The 25,026-nt window shown below is 38.1% G+C and overlaps 1 protein-coding gene across 4 annotated transcripts in view; it reads right to left on the bottom strand.

Annotated features, from left to right (window-relative positions):
• Positions 1–6,194: 6,194 nt before the first annotated feature.
• The window catches only part of RBBP6 (RB binding protein 6, ubiquitin ligase), a 32,235-nt gene continuing 13,403 nt past the window's right edge, over positions 6,195–25,026 (bottom strand). For 3 of the 4 annotated variants that reach the window (XM_072836206.1, XM_072836205.1, XM_072836204.1), the window contains 15 exons: positions 24,849–24,893; positions 22,680–22,768; positions 22,469–22,565; positions 21,944–22,083; positions 19,096–19,268; positions 17,391–17,494; positions 16,940–17,277; positions 15,618–15,714; positions 15,398–15,476; positions 15,243–15,297; positions 13,737–13,805; positions 11,544–11,906; positions 11,152–11,253; positions 8,543–10,306; positions 6,195–8,183 (listed from right to left, as the gene is read on the bottom strand). In XM_072836206.1, coding sequence (XP_072692307.1) covers positions 6,614–8,183; positions 8,543–10,306; positions 11,152–11,253; positions 11,544–11,906; positions 13,737–13,805; positions 15,243–15,297; positions 15,398–15,476; positions 15,618–15,714; positions 16,940–17,277; positions 17,391–17,494; positions 19,096–19,268; positions 21,944–22,083; positions 22,469–22,565; positions 22,680–22,768; positions 24,849–24,893 — 5,085 coding nt within the window. In that variant the 3' untranslated portion in view covers positions 6,195–6,613. The remainder of the gene's footprint in view (positions 8,184–8,542; positions 10,307–11,151; positions 11,254–11,543; positions 11,907–13,736; positions 13,806–15,242; positions 15,298–15,397; positions 15,477–15,617; positions 15,715–16,939; positions 17,278–17,390; positions 17,495–19,095; positions 19,269–21,943; positions 22,084–22,468; positions 22,566–22,679; positions 22,769–24,848; positions 24,894–25,026) is intronic. The other variant, XM_072836207.1, reaches the window with a different exon arrangement.

The following is a 25,026-nucleotide window of genomic DNA, read 5'->3' as shown; positions in this document are numbered from 1 at the left end:
GGCAGAGACACAGGCAGAGGGAAAAGCAGGCTCCATTCAGGGAGCCCGATGCGGGACTCGATCCCAGGTCTCCAGGATCACATCGGGGGCTGCAGGCGGCACTAAACCGCTGTGCCACTGGGGCTGCCCAAGAGTATATGTTTTATATTCAACAAGTGTTATTGTTCTTATTTATTTTTTTAATTTTTAAAAAATTTTAAAGATTTTATTTATTTATTCATGAGACAGAAAGAGACAGAGACAGAGACAGAGACATAGGCAGAGGGAGAAGCAGGCTCTCCATGGGGGGCCGATGGGGAACTCAATCCCAGGATCCCAACCTGAGCCAAAGGCAGATATGCTCAACCTCTAAGCCACCCAGGCGCCCCATGTGTTGTTTTTTAACAAAAAAGCTGAAACAGTTGGAATTGATTGCATCTGAAGAGCTGAAGTGAGGATGCAGTGAGTAAGGGCAGGACACTCAAGTGTTTTATGCCTTGAAGAACTATGACTTTTAAAACTATGTAGGGTTTTGTTAGAAATAAAAGCAAATTTTAAAAGCCTGCAAACTGAGACGCCTGGGTGGCTCAGCGGTTGGGCGACTGCCTTCGGCTCAGGTCACGATCCCGGAATCTGGGATGGAGTCCCACATCGGGTTCCCTGTGAGGAGCCTGCTTTTCCCCCTGCCAGTGTCTCTGTCTCTCTCTCAGTCTGTCTCTCATGAATAAATAAATACATCTTTTTTTTTTTTAAAAAAAAGCCTGCAAACTGAGGATATATATTATGATTTGAGCAAACTTAGTGAAAAGCTAACCATGACAGACAAGTGCTAATGGAAATGCCAAGGTGGTGGGAGGAGGGAAAATAGGGTTGGTTTTGGACTTGCAGGTAACTCTAAATGCCTGAAGGCAATGGAACTTTTACTGGCATTTTTATTGCCAGTGACATTTAACCTTTTCAAATGTCAATTGGCCATTTGTATTCTGTATAATGGTTGAGTTTGTAATTTTTTTTAAATTGTAGAGGGAAGAAAAGAGTTGCTATTTTAAAGAAGTGCCTGCAGTTTCTTCTGCTCTTTAATGGTAAAATTCATCACAGGGGGATTGTTTCTTGGCTCAGAAAAATACCTTAAAAGATGAAGAGCCTATGGCGTAGGACAAAAAAGAAGTAAAGATGTTGAACACAAGCAAGTGAGAGGATGTGATGTATTCTGAGGGAAATGCAATAAAACTTATGAAGACTGAGGCTCTACCATAGTGAGATCTGAAGAGAAAAATCAGCACTAGGAATAGACGTCAGGGAATCAGAAAGGGGCAGACCAAAATAAACCACATCTGGGGCACCTGAGTGGCTCAGTCGGTTAAGTGACTGCCTTCGGCTCAGGTCATGATCTCTGGTGAGCCCCACATCAGGCTCCTTGCTCAGTGGAGAGCCTGCTTCTCCCTTTCCCTCTGCCCCTCTGTTTGTGCTCTTCCATGCTGTCAAATAAATAAACTCTAAAAATCCTAAAGATAAACCACATCTCACAAGTATTATCACAGAAATATTGGGGAAGGTCTGTTTCCAGTTGACTGGTCAGTTTGAAAAACAAAGATCTATTATTAAAGAGAAGCTGATCCCAGAAAAAGGAAAACTGACCAACACTTGGGTTATGTAGTAAAATGAAATTGTGGATAAATGGATTTAATTCATCTAGAATTTTAAGGTGTGAAAATTTTTTCTCTAAATGGTAATCCAGTTCTCTCAAAGCTACTTACTGAAAAATTGACCTTTTTCACATTTATTTATGCTGAAACTGTTATTAAGTACTTTTTTATTCGGGCCAATTTCTAAGCTTCATTCAATTTCACTGTTTGTCTACCAGTTCTAGTACCAACACTATCATGATTCAAAAATTGTGTATCTTTGGTTTTTCCCTTCCACCTGTAATAATAGCCAGGTGAGTGAGGGATCTCTGGTCTGACCTCCTTCCTGGTGATGAGACCACATACAGCAAATCTATTTTTGGATGGAACCTTCCCCTAGCGCCATCAACATTGTAGCCTATGCTTCAGGCTTCCTTTGTGCAATTTCCATCATATTAAAATGGCCACAAAGGTAGTATTCCTCATATGCTCCATAACCTACCATTGTCCCTCCAGATTATGAGGCATTCATAATGCCCAAGATCTTCTATTTGCACTTCCCAAGAGGCCATCTGCTTTCTCAAGGAATTCTGGGGATCTGTCTTTATTTATTTTTTTAAGATTTTATTTATTTATTTATGAGAGACACAGAGAGACAGCGGCAGAGACAGAGACAGAGGCAGAGACAGAGGCAGAGGGAGAGGCAGGCTCCATGCAGGGAGCTGGATGTGGGACTCAATCCTGGAGCTCCAGATCAGGCCCTGGGCTGAAGGCGACGCCAAACCACTGAGCCACCCGGGCTGCCCCTGTCTTTAGTTCTTTAAAAACAAAAACACAACTTTTAAAATGTGGCATTGTGGCAAAATCCCACATTTCTGGCTGTCTGCCCCTTCCATCCTTTCCCTGGGTTCTAGCACTGATACAGTTTCCTCCTAAGATCACTTCTCATCCAACTTGTTTTCATTTAAGTTTTAGGATATGAAAAGGTATCGGTCCACCAGATATACTTACAGGTCATTAAGCCAAGGCTAAAACATATTTATAGATAATTATCAAAATTTTAAGGTTGAGGTTTCTACAAAGACACTATTTTGAATTCTAAAGGTATGTCCATTCTTTTACTAGCATCTCTTACTACGTTAGACTTAAAAATGAAAAAAATTGAGTAAGATCCACCCTGGCCAACTTCATAGCAAATTACTAAAGAGCCACATTCTGAGTGGAAAGCAAGATTTTGGTGTTTGTTCTAAAATGAGATCACTGTCCACTCACCATTAGTTTTTCTGAACTGTATAAATTAGCAATAGCTGTTCTTTAAAAGTCCTATTAACACAACCTTAAAAATCTCAGAAGCCTGTAACAAAGAGAAGCCTTGATGAGTTTATACTGCATTAATGAAAAGGATTCTCATGAAATTTCTGAACATTCTCGGTAACCCCATTTTCCATGTGTGCTGAACTGTTATTTACATATAGCAGTGCCACACGACTCTAAGAATTTAAGTGGCTTATTTTATTGAATTTGTCATCATTTGCAATTCTTAAAATTAATGAAAAATGTTAATGCCAAAAGGACGTGTTTGATACACAAAGAGCACACTATATTTACATCCCTATGTATTAGTGAGGCCTTGTTAAAATAAGAGACCAGCTGAAATTGGCTTACACAAATAGCTGCAGTATAAAAGGGTTTAGAGAAGAGTTTGCTCCAAACCAGAGGTTTGCTCTGTGCAATTTTGTACAGTAAGAACAGAGTTCTTTAAAGGAGTTAAAGACAGGAAAGAAGTGGACAAGACAGAAGGGGACACTTGCACAAATTGGGATGAATAAACCATTAACTAGCTTTCTAACTCTGAAATCTCAGGCTTAAAAATTCTGGAGGGGATTTAGCACTCTTCATTTGGCATGCTGAGACCAGCAAAGGAGTTATTCTTAGGCCCCTGATGGTAAGACTTTGCAATATACTTGGCACATTGGAGCAGCTGATTATTGGAAGGATACTGTCTTCCAAATCTATAGTAGCTCAAAAATTATTTTCCTCCCTTAAAAATGTTGACATATCACTGGTTTCCAGGAAGTTTGCAGAATTTAACTTTAAGCTAAAAAAAGTAATTTCATCCTATCAATTCAAACATTACGTGCAAGGTGTGGTTTGGCTTCTGGAATATAAACTCCACATTTCCTTTTGAGGCTCTCACTCAGTCCAGTGAGGAAGACAACCAAAGCCCACAGAAAACAAATGAAGTGTCTCCACAGCATATCCAATGATGCTATGCCATCTTGGGTGTGTATGGGGATGCTCAAGCAGGCACTATGAAGGAATAGTTAAAAAAAAAAAGGCAAACTAACTCTTGAATGATGGGTAGGAAACTGTGAGACAGGCAGAGGAGGAAGAAAAGTTCAGCCCCATGAAAGCAGCCAAGTGTGAAAGACATGGAGATATAACATGGCCTTTCTGGGGTCCAGCAAAAACAAGTTGAGTCTTACACGTTATCCCATTCCTCTACATGGCAGGGGTGAGTTGGACTGGTTAGGCACTGAGGGTTGAGTATCTAGGCTGGACTGACCCTTCAGAGGTAGTGGCATTTCCTGCTCAAAGTAGTATTGGACAAAAAAAAAAAAAAAAAAAAAAAAAAAAGTATTGGACATCAAAAGCCACTAGAATCTTTAAGGATCAAATAAATACAAGCACCTAGCACAGTGCTGGACATGTATTTAACATTTCTTTCAAGTCTTTAATTTCATTAAGCAGCACCCTTACTTAGGCTTGGGAATTAAGCTGTTTAGGTACAGGAAGATGGGTAAGGGGGAGGTTTGGGAGGGGTAGGGGGCCATGTGGTAGAAATGATGGGATCCAGGCAATCATAGGAAGGAAAGACAGCAGAAAGAGAGAGAGGAGTTAAAATCTCAGGCTTAAGTAAGGTCAGTAGAGGATGGAGCTAGAAGACCAGGCTGCAGATGAAAGATTGGTTTAAACTTAAGAGCAGAGTGGCCCCAGAACTCTAGAAAACTGTCTTGGAGTGGACCACATTAAGGGGAAGTTCAGTTGAGGTTAAAATTAAAGACCAGGAGCCTACTTGGTAAGGAAACTGACCTCACCTGATGAAGTTTGAGTCCTGGGTGCTAAAATCCTCAGTGGATGTGGGAAATACAATCTAGATCTGGGGACCTGACTAGTAAGAATTAAGAGGGTAGCCAAGCTGGAATACCTGAAAAGTAGTAGTAATTATTTGGGTAGGGTGGGCTGTGGCTGGGAATGGGTGGAACAGACACCTTCCTCCCTAGTGATAGAGCCCTTTTAAAGTTGCTTTCATTTATTTTTTTATTTTTTTTAAGATCTTTATTTATTTATGAGAGAGAGAGAGATTGAGAGGCAGACATAGGCAGAGGGAGAAGCAGGCTCCATGCACCAGGAGCCCGACGTGGGATTCGATCCCGGGTCTCCAGGATCGCGCCCTGGGCCAAAGGCAGGCGCCAAACCGCTGCGCCACCCAGGGATCCCTAAAGTTGCTTTCATTTAACTTAATAAACTTACTTTTGACAAACATGCAACAGTCTTAACTAAGTCCTGAATGGCTTTGATGCTGTCAATATTTGTGATGCTCGTTTCTTTCTTCAAATATTAAATGTTGCATTAAAAACACAATGAAGGGGATCCCTGAGTGGTGCAGCGGTTTGGCGCCTTCCTTTGACCCAGGGCGCGATCCTGGAGACCCGGGATTGAATCCCATGTCGGGCTCCGGTGCATGGAGCCTGCTTCTCCCTCTGCCTGTGTCTCTGCCTCTTTCTCTCTCTGTGACTATCATAAATAAATAAATAAATAAATAAAATTAAAAAAAAAAAAAAACACAATGAAGTATGTTTGCATCCTGTCCACACGGCCCAGTCTGGAAATCCTGACAAGGCACAGTCACAGGAGTTTAATAGAAGCAAGCTACTGCTAATGTACCATCCAAGGGCACTCTAGGACCACCCTCAGACTGAAGCTGGTCTCTTTTCCTCCTCCTAGAAGTTGTAGTCTTGACCCATTTATACTGCCATGTTTTTGAAGCACCATTCTTACCCTAACTCCCTAAAACCTGTCAAAAGCTTTTCGTTGCCTATGATACTTCTTGAACCACAGCCACAAAGGAAGAGCCCATCATAGTCCAACCTAGTGCTCCTAGACCTGCTGCTCTTGCTTTTGTCAATCGGGCAGACCAGACAGGCCAGATACTCACTGGTGTGTGCTCATTAGCTGACACTTTATCAAGGAATTTAACATTTGTTTATCAGGGTTTCAAGAAAAATACAGGACCATATATCACAATTCCTCACCACTAAAATTCAAGTCCAAACTTCTAATTACTATATATGTTTAGGACCCTTTTAGATTTTTTTTCCCCCAACCAGGTCTCCATTTATCCTGATTTCTTATTTCTGGTCACCTACTACCAGCCCACTGATCAAAGTCTAGGATCTACCATGTTTACCTCATAGTTTTGTATATTTGGTACAGCTTATATTACAGGCTCAAAGGATATTCCAAATAAGAAAATGGAAGGGGGAAGAGACATGAAATACTTCCTTCAAATAACACAAATATTCGACATTTGAAAAGTTTACTGAAAACTTTTATTGTAATCAAAAAGTGACATAACGGGGTTGTAATGAATTCAGCAAATCATTCTGCTGATATTTTAGAACTGATACCAGCTTTTGCCAGGCAATTAAAAAAATTCAAATGTGAAAATTTCACAGTACAGTAAACTCCACCCCAACTAATTAATGGTGGTTAAAAATAATAGGCCCTAGCAAAACCTCTCATGTTACATGGTCACAACTCACAATTCTGTACAAAAGTTCGTGTTATAAAGCTCTGATGTAAAAATCAAATAATCAAGCAGCAATATTTTAAGTGCAGCACAGGGTCTTCCATATCATTATTTACAAGGCTTGAATCTCTTTACATTATAACAAAATTTAATACAGATGACTTAGTAATTAAGTCAATTTTTAAAATCTGTCCTTCTATACAGGGACAGATTTCACTTTTTGGTCATCCTTCTCCTTCTCCTTTTCTTTATCTTTGCTCTTCTTTGACTTCTTTTTCTTGTGTTTGTGTTTTTGGCTTTTTTCCAATTCTACTTCGGTGCCTGCATGCTTCTTATGCTTCTTATGTTTTTTATGTTTCTTGTGCTTTTTCTTTTCCTTCTTCTTCTTCTTCTTTTTGCTGTCCTGACTCTCTGCAGAGCTGGCACTACTGCTGTGGCTTCGGGTTTGGCTTCCAGAAGGGCTATGACTTCTACTTGGACTAACACTAGGGCTGCTTTGACTCTGGCTCCTGGCTGTGCCTATCTGGACACTTGCTGCTGTGTCCAGGCTGTCTTTTGTTTTCTCCACGACTTTATCTTTCAGTTCCTTAGAAACTTTTCCTGAAGTCTCCTCCTCTTTTACAGACACATTGCTTTCACTGTCACTTTCATTATAGTCTGGTTCAAAAGCAGCTTCATCAGTTTCTCTAGTTAAGTCAGAGGAAAGTCGAGAGGAGTGACTTAACTGCTGTTTCGGCTTGACAGCATTCTTGTCAGTCTGCCCAGGAACTTGCTCTTTTTCAATCTGTGGGTCTGGTGGGTTAAGCACATATAGTAATTTATTGCCACTTGATTCTTTATTGTTCCTTGCTTCTAACATGTGCTTCTCACGATCTTTACAAGGATTTTTATCTACAGGTTTTATTTCTTCACTTGGGCGTTTAGTATCATAAGTAGCTTTGTGATCATGAGGTTTTTTGTCTCTTGAGGGACTGGAACTGCTCTTTTTGGAATCTCCTGTTCCTTTTTTGGGCAAATCTCTCTCCTCTCTTGGCTTAGTTTTCTGTCCAGATGCAGAATCTTTACTTCGAGGAGGAGAGTCTTTCCTTCTTGTTAATTCATTCCTTTCATCTCTACGTTTGGAACTTGAGTACTCTCTGTTGTCGTAGTCAGTTTTTTTGTCTCTGTTGGGGGTAAAGTCTTTAGTTGAGGAACCTCGAACTGAATCATGCTTATCTGACGTTCTTGTCTCTTTGGAAGATTGAGACAGACTTTTAAAATTCCCTTGTTCACTTAGACGGTCCAAGTTACTATCTTTCTCCGGCTGAGCGCTGTTCTTCCTCTTTTCAGGGTTTTCCTTCTCTGAAACTGAATGATCTCGATCTTTGGTCTTTCCCTTTTCACTGGAGGCAGAATTTTTTGAACTTTTGATCTCATGCTGTATAAGTTCATGGCTCACTTCCTTGGTGAGTTTCTGAATTTTCTCTGATGACTCACTTTCTTTTTCAGTATACTTGACTGTATTTAATGGTTTAGTGCTAACATTTTTAATAACACTGGCAGGTTTTCCTACATTTGATATAGGCTGTGTGGTCTTAACATCTTCTTCTTCAGATTCAAAGTCATCTTTATCCCATTTGGACTGAGGAACCTGAATCATAATAATAACATCTTCAGCAGGAGCTGTATTGTCGTTATTATATTCTTCCATAGTTTTAATGACAGTTCGTTTTGTATCTGTTTTTTCTTCAGATTTCCGCACAGGACTGCCTCCCGTTGAGCTCGTACTAAAAACAATTAAAATATTGTTAAATAATGAAGAATTTAATGAAGAATTTACTTTTACTGAACATTGAAGTATAATAAGGCTAACTTAAACATAAACGTCCTTTTAACTCTCAAAGCCATTGGCGCTACTCTAATAGAGATTAAATGATTCAAATGTAGGACTGCATAAAAACAAATGTGGCTCACCCACAAACTGATTTACAATCTTCAACTCCTTTCATTAAAGACCAGTCTAACCAGTAAACCAGTCTAACCCCTTTTTAATTAACAGACCCTTTAAAAGTACAAGCATGGATAAAATTAAAGGATATTCTCCCCCAAAACAAACATCTACATCCAACTACCCATAATCAGATACCTGGTGTAATCCACAAGCGTTGAGCTGGATCCCTCAGCTCCAGCTACTTTTCGTCTGACCTTTCCTTTTACTTTTTCTTGTTTAACTTTGCTAGATGTCGACTCTAATTTTTCAGAGGGTTCTTTTGTATTAGATACATTTTCTGTACTTCCAATTTTTTTACCAGTTTCTCTGTTGAGCTTGATTTTTTTGGCTGGGGCAGTTGAGGATGATGAAATCTTGTCCTTCTCAGGGGTCCTATCCATCTTTTCAATATCTGGTTCCATTTTGCGCTTTGGTGATGGTTTCACTATTTCAGTTACTTCTAGTTTAGAGATTTTCATTGAAGAGGACTCAAAATCTTTATCTACGCTTTTTTCTTCGGTTTTTCTTTTTCTTTTTTCTCCCTTGCTGTCAGGTGGCTTACTTTTCTCACTAGGCTTCTTGGCCTTTTCTTCCTTATTTGTTAATTTTTCTGATTTGACATCTTTGGAATAATCCTTCTTCACTTTTTCCTCTTTGACTGGTTTTGTCTCCTGGTGTTCCTTTGCTGACTTAGAGTGAGCTTTCCTGGGGGTACCAATGATCTTTTCATCTTTTTGGGAGGAAGATGATGACTTAGCATTGTCAGTCTTTGGAGTCTCCTCTTTGGCTTTTTTAAGTGGAGGTTCAGATCGAGGAGATTTTTCACGCTCTCCATCTAGTTTTTCTTGAGGTCCCTTAGCAGGTTTTGCAATGTTTTCTTTTTTGGACACTGTAGACCCATCATTTTTCCGTTTGGTCTTGTCACCTTTTGCTTTTGGTTTGTCTTTCTCCCTCTTGTCTTTTTCAGACACTGATTTAAAAGTGATAGATTCTGCATCCATTGGTTCATCTCTAACAGGTGTAGCATCATCTCGACTTGGGAGAACAAACAATGAGTCAGTTTTATTTTCTTCACCACTTGTAGGTTCTCTCGATTTCCTAGAAGTTTCTAACAACTCAGGGTTTAGAAAACCTTCGCTTTCCTCCCCCTTTCTTCTTTTCCTATGTTTCTTATGTTTGTTTCCTTTACCATCTCCAGGAGCATTTTCACTCTCTTTCTCTTTCGACTTTGTGTTGTCCTTCTGATTGTGACTGTCTCTTGTTGAAAGCTTTTCTGGATAGTTGCCACCTAAGTTTCGACTTCTATGACTTTGTCCACCAGCATAATCTTCTCTGCGGCCTCTTGTGAAGGGAGAATTCCTGATATTAAGAGGCAAAAACCTCTCTGGAGAAAAGTTCTCTCTATTTGCTGATGGTCTAGGCTGTGCTCCAGTAGCATAACCTATTTTATAATACTTTTCATACCACTCTCTATATTTTCTCTCCCATTCTCGGTAACGCTCTTTTTCAAATGGGTCTCTAAAATCAACACTCCTCCCATAATAAGCTTTCATGTCATAAGGTGGCGGAACTTCTCTGTATCTATTAAAATATTCACGTTCTGTTTCCCCTTGAGGCACATTACGTTTATTGGGAGACTGTCCCCTAAATGCTTGAGGAGATCTTGACCGTGAATGATACCGTCTATATGGGGGTGACCTTGACCTAGATCGATGATATCCATGAGATCTAGACCGTGAACGGTAATTTCTGCTCTTGCCTCTGCCTCTTCTGGGGTATGGAGGCGATCGTGAATAGGAACGAGAGTGTGAGCGGCTAAATGATCGAGAATAAGAACGTGAACGTGTTGAACCAGATCTTGACTTAGAATAAGTATAGGAACTTCTTGAATATGATGAACCACTATAAGGAGATTTAGACCTAAAAACAAAAACAAAACAATAATTGATAGTTGAGAAATACATACAAAATAAAATACAGATTCAGACTCTAGCATGCTCTCCTCACGGTTCCATCTTTTATATCAAATTTCATCTTAGATGATTAAAGAGGCACAGTGACCTCTACTGGAATGGAATAAAGTACACAAAGATCAGAGCAATCACTTGTTACAAAACAAAAGTGAAATCTTGACAATTAGAGTGAAGCGCATTAATGTACCGTGAGTTATATGAGCTAATTAAGTTAACACTAAACAAAATGCCAATTAAATTTAACTTCCTATCTGGTTATTTAAGTAGGAGTAATTTCTTTGTCCTACGTCGGCCAATAGTCTAGCTTTGAAAGGAACCACATTTCAAATGTAAGCTTAAAAAATAAGTCTTTTAAACAAACTTCCAGGGAATTTTTATAATTCAGTTTTTCTATTGATAAAGCAATTTGTAGTCTACCACTACTTCATTAATTATACAGGTTAATGTTCCAGCAAGAAGCTGTAGCCTCAAGTAAAAGGGTTCTCAGAATTGTTCTTCAGCTATTCTATTTCTCTCCTTCCACAAACATTTCCCAATTATTTCACACTACAAATAACTTCAAGGGACAAGGGCAATTTAATCCCCGTAACTGCTAGTTCTACACAATAGAATTTACATTGAGACATTATTTCAATAAACAGATATTGGGAAATAAGCTACATGTCCATTTCTATAAACCTAGACCGAATCAGAAAAATTCCGTAAGTGCAATGTTATTTATATCCATAGCTAATCCCTGGATATTCAAAGTCCCATTTGTAATTCTGTTGTGAAGGCTTGCAAAACACTAACCTGGAAAATGAGCGCCTACGCTCCTTTTGAATCTTTTTGTATTCCATCAATTCCTTAGCAAAATCATTTGTAAACTCATCTAGCTTGGACTTTTTCTTTTCCCTAGTAAAATAAAGTTAAAGAGTGAAAGTTAACAAAAACCATTTAAGAAAACTAACAAGACAAATGTAATTAGATCATGAATGAAATGAATGAAATTGCCATTAGTTTTCCATTTTAAAACTATAAATAACTAGGAATCCCTGAGGAAGTTGCTTGTATGGCTTTGGTTCAGTTTTTAGGTGATTTTTCTTGTACTAACTGGAAACACTAGAAAATGTTTCCAAAGATACCTGGCTTAATGTTACATCAGAAAATGAAAGTGTATGAGAATTTCAAATTAAAACACTCACTCTTCTTTTAGCCGTCGTTGTTCTCTATAGAATTCTTCCCTGGACAACGGGGGTGCTTGTGTTGTTGGGATGGTATTTGAGTGAGCTGTCTGCACTCCCGACGATACCCAAGATGTCGATAAATTGGCCGGAGCTGGAGGAAAGCCTGGAGGAGGGACACTATAGCCAGCAGGTGGCGGCTGGCCAGGAGGAAACTGAGGAGAGAACTGTGGAGGAGGCACACCTGGAGGGAGAGGAAGTGTATGGGGTGGGGGCGGGTACAAAGGAGGGGGTGGCACAGGCACAAAAACTGGAGTTGCTGGTAGCGATGGGCCTTGAGTTCTCTGTGATCTTTCGCTGTGGTGTCGTCCACGGTTTATACTTCTGGAGAAATAAATTCCGAGATATTATTCCTTCAAACTAAAATCACCCAAGACAAGTAAGCTTGTCTTTTCTATTCATAATTATCTTTAAACTTACAAAAGATGGAATATAACCAACTGTTCAAATAAGCATAGGAACACTTATTTATATGTAAATATAATTTTAAAGGCCACTTGAGAACCTAGATGATACAAGTTTACAGGGCCTTCTCTCTATGGAGATGCTACATTTATAAGTTCTCTTGTGTGACTTCCTAATCTGTGCTTTAAAAGAACTGACAATGTTAATGCCTCTCTGACAGAGGCCTCCCCCAAATGCCTTCCAGACCAAAATCTTCAATGAAGAAAACCACTTCCTGTAATCTTTTGAGGTAGGAAGTGTATAAATAAATGATCTTTCTTAGGTACCAGTACCTAAGTACTAGGTATTTTTGACATTTTACATCATTTTATTTTTCTGACAGAAAAATATTTCTGTCATTAAAATATTTCTGGCTTCATTGCTTTTGGTTTTTAAAGATAGTATTTATTTATTCATGAGAGACACAGAGAAGCAGAGACACAGGCAGGCAGAGAAGCAGGCTCTCTACAGGGAAGCTCGATGTGGGACTTGATCCAGGACTCCAGGATTATGCCCTGAGCCGAAGGCAGCGCTCAACCACTGAGACACCCAGGTGTCCTGAACAGGTTTTTGTTTTTGTATTTAAAGTACTTTTTTTGGTTTTGTTTTTGCAATTAAAGTACTTATTTGTTACGTTTTTAAAAAAAAATTGAAGTATAGCTGACACACAAGGTTACATTATTTTCAGGTGTGCAACACAGCAATTAAGTCTACACCTGATGTGAGGCTCACAATGTTAACTACTATCTGTCAACCATATCACACTATCAGAATACCATTGATTATATTCCCTATGTTCTTCCTTTCATCCTCAAGAAAATAAGTACTACTGTTAACATTTGTAATTAACTAAATTATCAGTGTTTTCTTTCAAAGAGTTGGGTGAAAATAACAGTACTGACCAGTTTCTGATTGGTCTCTCATCAAAGAAATAGTGGCTTCTTTAAAAAAAATGGGCTTATTTCTGTTAAGCTTAAACGTTCTTTAATTTATAGATAAATGGTACAGAATAGCAGGGGTTTAGATTTTAACCCTCTTTTCACAGCCTGAATTAGTAAATATTATCTTCTATTAGCATGTGATCTAGTAACAAAGCTACTTAGCAATTCTCAATGAAGCCCTAGAAAATATCCTTAATATTCTTGCTAGAGAGTTAATTTGGAGGCCCTTTACCCTGGTGGTGAGTGTGACCTACATAATAAGACCTAGGGCTTACTTCACAGACTAACATTGCTTTTGCCTGTCCAGGGCAAGAGCCCCGAACAATCTCTTGGTCTCTTCTCTTGGAAAAGAGAAGGTGGGAGAAGATTCAGACAATGGAGTCTAGAAGAGAAATAAATGCAATTCTTCTTCATGTTTGGGAGGTGAGCTAGTTAACTTTCATCTTAAACTGGCACTTAAATATTGTCTGGGCCTTAAGGACTTCCTTCTATCCTCAAAAGAGTAAATGTAAGCTAATATTCTCTTGTGTGCTGGGGCAAAGTAGTCATTGGGAAGGAGTATTAAAGATGTAGCCCTAAACCATCATTTAAAAGATTAAATGTAATCTGTTTTTCTCTAGGCCTCAGGGGCAACTCCTGAGGACTTAAGTAAGATAAGCATAAACCAAATGACCTCCCTTCCCAGCCACTGGAGTGCTTTAATTTCTTTGTGTTGTATTTTTCGGCATATCATCAGATTACAGTTTTCCAAGATTTTTAACAAGCCTACCTGTAGCAGCTCCTTTCCCCTCTTCTAATTTGCTGTGGTGGAGAAACCAGATATCCAAGCTTATTGGAACTGTTGGAAAGAAAGATAAAGTGGGCTTGAGTATAACACACAATCTCTCTTAGTGCACAGACTTTAAGACATATTTTAACTATTCTAGAAACGTTTTCCTCTCCCTGACCTCTATTCTGAAATTTGTTCCAGATAGAGAAGATACGGGCAAGTATTACATTTAAACTATTTTTTTTCTGATTATTTTGACATTAAACCTCAATGTACAAAACTTCTGCAATATTGCATTCCATTTAGCATTCTACAAGTAACTGTGAATTTATGTACAGAAGAGAAATAGAGCCCTTTTATCTGCTGGGCACTATGCAGGTGAGGTGAGGAACTAGCACCATTCCAATTCTACAGATGAGGCAATGGAGCTGAGGAGTAAAACTGTATGCCCAAGATTATGTAGCTGTTAAGTGCAGGGGCTAAGATTCTAACGTGGGACTACCTGTCTCCAAATCCTGTATTCCTTCTACTGACACCATCTGCTAAGTCTCTCAACATGGCATATTTTTTAAAATAAAAAATTTGACTTATCTCTCAAACAAAAAGATCAAAGTTTAAGAATATAAGCCAGCTTATATAAATATAAAAACTGGTTTATATAGATTATAGAAACAAAAAGGAATATACATAGAAAGACCACAAACAAATATATGAATTTTTAATGCCAAAGGCCATCTTACAAAGATCAAAATTCTTCGTATTTCACAGGACAGAAAATCATACCCTACAGATTTTAATATGTAATAAAATATCACTAACAGACTATTTTCTTTTTCAGACTATTTTCAAAATGAGAAATTCTGTTTTTGGTAGCCTCAATATCTGTTTACTCAAATCAAATTTTGAAAATCCATATTAAGGCTAGGAAAAAGTTTATTTACACCATAAGTGATTCAGTATGTAAAATAAAAAAATATTTTCAATTACTTATCTATTAACTAAATGAATAGATAACTGAAAAGATAACTTATCTATTCATTCCTATCAAGAACACCATTTGGTAAGACATGAAAGTGAAAAGAACAGATAAGAATTTACATTTTACCATTTTAAGAAAAGAATTACTCTTTAAAGATTATTTTTCATGAGAGACAGAGAGAGAGAGAGAGAGAGAGAGAGAGAGAGGCAGAGACACAGGCAAAGGGAGAAGCAGGCTCCATGCAGGGAGCCTGACATGGGACTTGATCCCAGGTCTCCAGCATCAGGCCCTGGGCTGAAGGCGGCGCTAAACTGCTGAACCACCCAGGCCGCCCAGATTTACTCATTCTTTTAGGAAATAGTTCTTCACATAATCTTGGATTTGTGACACTAAACAAAAACTATGTTAACAGGGCATTTACAAAAGAAGAGTTTATAATAAAAAATATTAAGAAACACACTAGATTCTAATTTCCATTATCTAGTTCAAAAGCAATCATCTGGAGATTATTTTAAACATATACTTACTGTTCCCAACCTGGTCGACCACCACCTGGACGAGCAGTATTTATTCTTACTGGACCTTGGAAACAAAAACAATGTAAATATGAAACCACATGTTAAGTAAAGTTAAAATTATTTCTGAAAGGAGAAAATGTTCAAATCAAAATGACTTTACTCACCAGTTGTGGGGATCAACTGTCCATGCAACAGTGACTGTCCAAGCAAAGATGGGGTTCCAAGTACAGGTACCTGGTAACCCTGTAGGATAAAAACACGAGTAAAAAGACAAAGTTAAAAAAAAAAAGAAAGAAAAGAAACAGAAGAGTTAAAAAAAAAATCAGAGAAAAACCAGAACAACTATATGACAAATCTCCAAATTTAAGAGCCAACTAAACTTACCTTCTCCTCCATAAGAGCAGTGATTGCAATTGAAGAGGCCCCTTTTGAGTGTTCTGGTGCAAGGGCTGCAGCTGGCAGTATTTTACTATCAGAGTCCCTATAAAACAATGTAGTTTGCAAGATATTAAAGTCATCAGAAATGGAGGATTAAGAGTAAAAATATTACATATTATCACTAAGTCTGTTTGCCTACCACCCGCATTAAGGTGAGTTAAATCAAAGTTGATGAAAACTTTTGAGGAAAGTGCAAAGTGCTAAGTAAAAAAGGAAGTCTCCTTAAGAAGTCCCATCTGGGATAGTCATGACAGAAACCAGTTGAGCTGTAAGAATAAAACTTAAAAAAAAAAAAAAAAAAAAGTCAAAGTGTGGGACCTAAGGAAGACAGAATTAAGAGTAAATTCTACTTCCAGCTCTACCACTGAATCAAAGAGATAGGAAAACCAAGAAACCCTGAGACTTATTCCCACTTTAATCACAGAAAATTAATGAGAGGTCTTCCATATACATGTGAAGGTCCCAGTCCTCAAGATTTTGTTTCAAAAAATCTGCACAGACTTCTGACACCTATTTTTTTAAAAGGTGGTTGATTCTTTAAGAATTTATGGACCAGGGATGCCTGGGTGGCTCAGTGGTTGAGCGGCTGCCTTCAGCTCAGGGCATGATCCCAGGATCCAGGATCCAGTCCCTTATCGGGCTTCCTGCGAGGAGCCTGTTTCTCCCTCTGCCTGTCTCTGCCTCTCTCAATCTCTCATGAATAATAATAATAAAAAAGAATTTATCAATCACTGGACTATGTGGTCCAAGGTCCTTTTAGTGTCTGAAGTGGTAGGATTTAAATGAGTTTTCATTGGTCTTCTATATAATTAGGCTCCAAAATAATTTTTTTCCCAAAATAATTAGTCTGACTTCTTTACTGACATCAATGTTTTATTGCCTCTACTCTGTGGATCCAAATTGTGTTTAGTTCTGCTCAAATCGACTCTTTTCTAATACCATCATTATGACCACAAGCGAATTCTCTTTATGATTCGACATTTAACAAAGGTTGTTGGCAACTTGTATAGTTGTTGACCTTGGGATGCTTAATCATTTGCCAAGTGAAATCTCCTTCATTTGCTTGTTCCTCCAATAAGAACAAGTCATCTCTTACAGGGAAACCTTTAGAGGAAGGTTACTTTATTGAGTCCCCCACCTTACTCAGCCCAGTGGTTCACAAGAATTAGTACTGCAGGACATTACAACTGCTAAAGCAACATACATCAATAAAAAACTGTATTACCGATCTCACTTATTTCTGAAAAATGAGAGATACACAGACTTACCGGAAAGGTCCATCTGATTTTTCTGAGTGGACTGATATGGAGACTGTCGCAGTTATATCGGGTACAGGAGCTGGAGTAGAAGACGAATTTCCAGGCACAGGAGGAGCCAAGGAAGACGGATTAGAAGTTAATGAAGACATAGAAGGAGCTGAGTGAGTTGATGAAGAGGTCACTGGAATCATCAAAGGATCCTGTTGTCTTGATATTGGAGATCTCATCAGAGGTTGTAGGTTCCGCTGAATGAGTGGTCTTGGGGGTGGTATTGGGGGTGGTGGTGGGGGTAACTGTTTTCGTAGTCTTTTTGTATAACCAGTTTCATTTTTGAAGTTATTAACAGCCTACAGATATCAAACAGAAAAATGCAGGAAAATGTAAGGTTGTATTTACTCAAGTACAGTTTAAATAATCAAAAATTTATAAAAAAAATTTTCAGGGATACAAAGATAGCTACCTGTCGTAAGAATTTATTGGCAATTAAAGCATCAGGAGAGACATCATTTTGATGGCATGTAGGACATGTATGATCATCAGATTCCAAGAGTGCTGTTCTTATACCTATGTAAAATATTTTAAATATTAATAAAAGCAGAGCACAAACTCGGTGTTCAGGGAATGAATTACAAAGACCACTTACATCTGGTTCAGTTACATGACTGTTTCCAAGCATACATCACTAATCATTTCTAAGATTAGGAAACTCGGAAGTAAAAGTTCTCGCCTGATAGTACTCCTGTTCTAACATCTCTCTACCTTAAAAACAGAGGTCATAAATATAATTGCAACAAACATTTAAGTTGAGAGAAAAAGCATTCTTTTCTAAATATTATTCTTTTTCTATTTCAGGGGAGTATTATAAGGGAAAAAATAAAAATCAGATATAGTCTAGAAAGATAAAAACTTTATGTGGTTAACAGGCTTTTAAAAAAGCCTCATGAGGGCAGCCTGGGTGGTTTAGTGGTTTAGCGCCTGCCTTTGGCCCAGGGCCTGATCCTAGAGACCTGGGATCGAGTCCCATGTTGGGCTCACTGCGTGGAGCCTGCTTCTCCCTCTGCCTGTGTTTCTGCCCCGCCGCCGCCCCCCGCTCCCCCCGGAGTCAAATAAAATCTTAAAAAAAAAAAAAAAAAGTCTCACGAGAAAAATACAAGGTAAAAACCAGCAGCGTTATTTAGGCAAGCAGGTCAGTGATGCCTACCAAACAGGACATAGGACAAACACTAAAAGACAGATTCACCGACTATGCTGCAAAATAAAACACCTGGGAGTAAGTGATTTGTTAAATCTGAGACGTACTTTGACACAAATCTTAAGGGACTTCTTAACTTTGGTCTTCACTGAAGAGGCTCCCAAAATAAAGATTTATATTCCAAAGCTATGCTTAGAAATGAAAAAGGCCAGAGCAGGACTGAGCAGTTAAATATTCAGATAATGCCATTTTCATCTGGGTTAAGAAGGGGCAAATTTAGAGTGTGGCAGAAAAAAACCAAGTGCTCATATAAATGATCAGAAAAAAAGTCACAAGCCACCACGTGACAAATGTTGGGTAGTAGGTTTATATAGAGAGAGCAGTTCTCAATCACACTTAGGCATTTTAGAATAAGCTATTTTTCACAATTTAGGAAAGAGATTTAAGTACCATTTAAAAATATCTCAAGATTATCTAAGGCCCAAAAGGCTTTCAAAAATTTGCATATCATTTAAAATGTATAGGAAACAAAAATCCTTCATTTTATAAAACTTTGGTACACCTACACTGAAGGTACAAGTGGCCCATTTTAATACTTGGCAGGACAACGACACTTGTTTAAAAAAAGGGGGGGTGGGCAGCCCGGGTGGCTCAGCAGTTTAGCGCCGCCTTAAGCCCTGGGCCTAATCCTGGAGACCCAGGATCGAGTCCCATGACAGGCCCCCTGCATGGAGCCTGCTTCTCCCTCTACCTATGTCTCTGCCTCTCTCTGTGTCTCTCATGAATAAATAAAATCTCTTAAAAAATAAATGTAGTGACAAAAACGGTTGCTACTAAATGCTCACTGATGAACTGACCAATTATCAACATTTTGTACTTCACTATTAAAACCTATAGCATTGCTAAGAGCCTTTCCAAGTAAACACACAGAACATTCTAAGATCTAGGCCTTTGAAGGGTCACCGTTTCTTACATTCATCGCAGTAGCTGTTTCCACAGCAGGGAATGACAACGGCATCAGTCATTATATCTTTGCAGATGAGACACAACAGTTCATCTGGGATAGGATCATCTTCTTCTGAAGAAGAAGATGGCTCCTCTGGTAAGAAAGGTGGCTTTTCTTTCTTCCCAATTGCATACGCTTCTCTGTAAAAGAAGGTTTTACTGTTTCAACACTGTTAAGAACGCAAAGTATTTCCAAGATACATACATACATACACATGTTCTACTATACCATTACAGGAACTTACAATTCAGTATGATGCTAAATTTGTTTATACAAGTATAATACCTTCCAAAATAAGGGAGTAGTTATGAACATCCTCCCCCTAAACAACAAAAAAGACATAAAACAAAATCCTTAACAAGTACAACAAAAAAAGATATGCTATAAAACTGGCTAAAAGGATCTTAAGAATCCACAACTCTACAACTGAGGGCCAGAGAATAAAGGGACACATTCAGTGCCACAAAATTATGTTTAAGTGGCAGAGACAGGATTTGAACTTAAGACAGGACAACACCCTAACCACAATTTTCTCTATCCTACCATGTTACTTGAAAAACAAACAAACAAACAAACGAAATTTCCCCTCCACAGTACAGTCTCCAGAACGTGTGAAGGTATTAAAGAGTGAATGCCATACCATGGGAAAGAGAAATTGGTGTTGACATTACACAATCAAGGGGGATAGCTCAAGGGAAATAGAATGCCACCAACCACAGCAGTTGCTAGAAGTAGACTGCAAAACCAGTGGCCTACTTATAATCACTATTTTAAAAGACTAATCTATTTACAACCAACTAAGAAATATTACTAAAAAAAAAAAAAAAAGAAATATTACGGACTTAAGTGATCAAAGTTATGTGTTACAAAACTATAAAGTAACACTTCCATCATTTGGGGTCCATTTTTTAGCAGAAGAGCATTTTGCAGAAATGTTGTATATTAAATATATTAAAAGGAAAAAACAACAACACACTATTCTCAGACTTGTCACCACTGCTTGAACACCCCCATCTTCTCTATAATCAGGCAGGTTTATAAAACACAGGAATTCCTAGATAAATTCTTGCTACCTCATTTAGGAACAGAGTGTGTCAATCTCAACGCTGGAAATGAAAGAATCTCAGCTGTACAGAGTAGGGTACCTTAGGTGTGTTATTTGTGTTGCAGTTGCTCCATAGACATCACCACGATTCCAGAAATAAGTATCAATTTGCTTATGCCCCATTGTTCCCAATTTGTGAAAGAGGAGTCTCCCACTGCCCAAAAGAGAGAAAAGAAAAAAAAAAAAAAAAAAAAGAGGAGAAGAGAGGATAGAAAAAGAAACAGAAGAAGAGTCTGAGTTGCTTATCAGTGGTGTTAGTGGAGAGGGTGAAAGTTTCATTTAAAATATTTGGGCTCCCATTTTCCCCAGTATTTGCTGTGTGTTTGGCACAAATGGGCTTTTGTATTTCAGCATTCAAAAGCAATGAGTTAATTATTAGTTAGGGTTCACAAAGGTGTGTTAATTTTTCCAACACAAATTTCTATTTAAATACTTTTACTTGTATATATTATATTAAGATGAAGCGGTCTGCTCTTAAATTGTGTCTGTAAAAACCATCCAATTCAACCTAAGTTGTTTGGAAGCATGTATGAAACGTCTGAATTAGAAACAGCGTAACAACAGACTGCTCTAAGATGAACCACAAAACACAGGATGGTGACGGAGAAAAAATAGATGGGGGTGAAACCGAGAAAGTGAACAGGGTTGGGAATTAGGAAGAACATTCATTCCTACCCATGAACTAAAATAATTAGCTACTCGCTAAAGGGCATACTCAAAACCACACCATCTGTTCCATATCATTCTGTATCAGAGCTATCTTACTCCATCACTCTTACCTGCTCACTACACTGCATTTCAACATGACAGTATGAAGCTGAGGATAACTGTTCTGCATATTTTCTCTGGGTCACTAAGAACATGGCCAGCTACTCTCTAAATTGATGTTTCTCAAGGTTATGTCCTGAGGATACACTCACTTCATAAACCACTGGAGGACTGGTTAGAGAACATAGTCTAAAGGCACAATTAATACTGTGCTCCATGTTATATGAGTTCACAGTTGCCCAGGGCAACTGAAAAGGTAATTAGATGTATCAATAAGGGCAAATAAAATGAGAAGTCATCTAATTGAACTATATCATGAGGTTTTCACATCTATCCTAAATCTGACTCAAAGTAAAATCTGAAAACCCTTTCAAAATAAGCATGAAGCAGTAGCATACGGCACTGTAGGTCTTTTAAACTAATGGCTTGTAAGATAAACCATATTTCAGAATCTAAACACTCATACAATATATACAAACTTGTTCAAGAGAACTCAGTTTTTCATTTATTCTTGGCACTTATATTTGCCTTGACATCTTGTAGAATGTTTATGCTTAAGCCTTTTATTTCTCAAAAGGATTAAGATATTTGTCTTCACTTAAAAAATGTAAATAGCATATAAGCTTATGTGGGAGTATGTATGTGAATGAGGAAGAAAGCAGGGTATGACAGAAAAAGAAAAAAACCAGAAGACTACAAGGGAAGTGGCACTCAGTGATAACAAAAACCCCAAAATTCATTTTAAATTTGCATTTAATGGAGCAGACTGCAGCCTCACATTCTTCACACAGAAATGCAACACATGGAGACTAACAATAACAGTCTTACTATACAATGCTCACAAGAAATCCAAGTAGCCACATTACGAGCCCGCGACTATACAAAGTACTGGCGCCTGGCCGGAAAGCGGCCTCACAGGTCATACCTAACTCGCATACTTACGCATCTATAGTTGGTATTGCGTATTTTCCAGTGTTGGTAAGCATTGCACCTTTCATGTTAGGATCTTTCACTTCCATCATAAAACTTCTGGGAATACCAGTGCTCTTTTTAATCCTAGGACCAGATTCAAAGTTTTTATCCTATTCGGAGGGAAAAGGAGAAAGGAGAAGAAAGCAAGCAGTTACCTTTAGTATTAGCTAACATGCAATGCTTATTAATTGCTTCTCTTATTTGCAGTGCTTTATACATATGATCTCATTTAATCCTCCCAACAGCCACGTGAGGGAAATACTGCTATGAGCATCTATGTACATCTCACAAAGAAGTGGTGACAGGCCTGAAAAATCTCAAGTAGTTTGCCCAAACTCACCTAGCCATTAAGTGACAGAGCCTGGGCAATCTGGCTTCAGAGCCCGTGCGTATTTGCCATTGTAACAGAGAAGGCAGTGTTCACCAAGAAATATATGATAACTAAGAAACTGTTAAGAAAAATAAGGTGTACCACAGTTTCTTCTTTGGACTTACCCCATTTGTTGGGCAATTCTTAATATAATGGCCAGGTTTACCACAACGAAAACAGGTATAAGACGGAGGTGGTGGACCTAGAGGTTTCTTCATGTAACTGAAAGGGAAAAAAAATTACATGTACACGAAAACTTGAAAAAATAATGCTTTTGACTGGGGGGGGGGAATCCACCCCAAAGTACCTATTAGTATGAAGCATGTATGGACTTACTTGATTGGGTCGTATTCATGGCCAGATTGCGACATCATTGCTTTAATTTTATCTTCTTCAGAAGCATTGGCTTCAGCCAGATTGGCAGTCTGTTTAACAGGTAATTATTTGACACACACATTAGAAACACATTTAAGACCACACAGCCAAAGACAACACCACTCATCCTGTAAAGAGCAGTATCTAATCTTGCATAAAACCTAAAACCGAAAGCTATTTACATGTTTAACCTAGAAGAGGCACTGGGAGCTCCTTAGGTCATTACATGATGTTTGGGTGTCTGCAGGGCTGAGGAAGGTCCTTCTGGGGGCACTCAAACCTTAGACCCTGTTTGTACCTTATATTAAGATTTGCGTAGGACTCCTCTAATGGGTTAAAAAACAGATTCAGGAAACACTTGATATTTTAAACCTTAAAAATAATTCAAGTGTCACAACATAAAGACTTAATGCTTACAACTTGGAGGTAGGGGCTGGGTAGAATAACTGAACATATTACACAGCTGATATTATGCCAGAAAGGCTCTTTTAGTAGTAGCATCAGTTTCAAAGTAAGTGCAAAGCACCCGAACTGAGCACTCATAATTTTAAATCCAAGTCTCCAAAGTTTTACAAATTTCATCTTTAAGGTATTATATACAGAATGGTCTAGATATAAGCAGGGTCTAAGGGAGTGAGTCCTAATAACTTGAATCTTCAAGCATCTAGCACTCACATCAGCCATTCATTGGGTTTTATCTTTACATTCATCCACAAAACAAGCAACCAGTTTTAACATTTTATTGTAATTTTATATACAAAGAATGCTTAACATTAACAGAGCTTAGAACAACAGCAACATTTACAGAAAACTGGATTACAGATGTTGAACAACTAATTTGTTTGAACCCAAACATTAATTTACAAATAGTTAAAAAAAAAAAAAATCCCCCAAACCTCCAAAATTCCCCAACTGCTTCCCACAAAGAAACAATGGTAGGAACAGACCAAAACTCAAATATGGTCCTTACAGCACATAAGAATTAAAACCGTGAACTATAAACTGCTTAAGATGTTAACTCTATGCTAGACCACTTTGCATTAGAAAATTGTAAGAGAGGATGGTTTCAGCCCACTTTCTGTTTTAGAATCAATTTTAATGTTTAGTATTCCCGGAACAAGAGCTTAGAAAGCTGTATTTGTTACTTGGACATTTTGGGGGGATACATTCTAGGGGAAAAGGACACAACCTATAACAAAGCCAAGGATAAGACAGGGACAGCACTAATGGAAAATCCATCTAACTCATTAATCTTGGTTGCTAAGTTTGGTTTTACATTTCTGATAGTAGGGAAAAAAGGATTTTTGGAAAACTGAAAGACTTCCTTCTTGATCCTCAAAATCTGCCTATTCCATAATATACTTTTTTTTTTTTTTTTTGGCACGATTTGCAAGCTACATCTATTGTTGTAAAAAGTAATCCATCACTAGTGCTTTCCCAAACAAAAGTACACATTGTTGATCAGAAAATGCAAGCAATTTTATCGCAAAACATGGCATATACAATTATTTCAGGAGGTAACAATTTGCCCCTCTGCCAAACATACACATTGGTATATTCCTGCAAACAGCTTTATACATTTACACAATTCATGTAGTCTGTGTTCAAACAAATTAGGTTGTTTAAAACTTTTTCTAATGCAGACAGACTACAGGTCTATAGCATAAAGAAACAATTGTTAACACATTTAAAATGTTGACCTTCATGGGATCAATTCAAATATTCAAGAAATAACCGTGCAATCGTCCATGTAAAGGAAAGCTTCTATTTTGGCTGCTTAAAGAAAGTCCACATAATTTACAGCCAAAACCAGGGAATTCCTCCAGAACTTTGTTAGTTTCCAATGTATAATTAAACAAAATGTATGAGGGAAAAAAAAAAAACCAAGTAAGTGTAGCTTCATGTGTTTCTTCTGTCTTGAAGATGAACAACACTCCAACATTATGGTGAGGCTGCCAAAATATTCCCCCTATCTTCTCAAAACGGCAACTACTCTTTACAGGATAGTAATAATGTGTACAAGGTTTTCGCAAAATATATCCTCCCCCAACCCCTCTTCAAACGATTGTTCCATATTAAAAAAAATACGATGTTAGAAAAAGATTTATATTTTCAAGAATATATATATACCTTTGTAAGCTGGGCCAGAGAAATAGACGCAGAAGAGTCATCAATCTGTTCACAAAAAATTAAACACACATTCAAGTTCCACACTGAAAACATCTGAAAGTGATCATTTAGTCCCTACTGCCACTTAATGTTCAAATATTGGGCATTTTCTTACAAGTTCTCTAAAGAATGTTATTTC

Source organism: Canis lupus, chromosome 8, assembly GCF_048164855.1.
Source record: "Canis lupus baileyi chromosome 8, mCanLup2.hap1, whole genome shotgun sequence".
Classification (NCBI taxonomy): Eukaryota; Metazoa; Chordata; class Mammalia; order Carnivora; family Canidae; genus Canis; species Canis lupus.
Note: the sequence above shows the minus strand (reverse complement) of the source record. Positions and strands in the feature narration are given on the sequence as shown.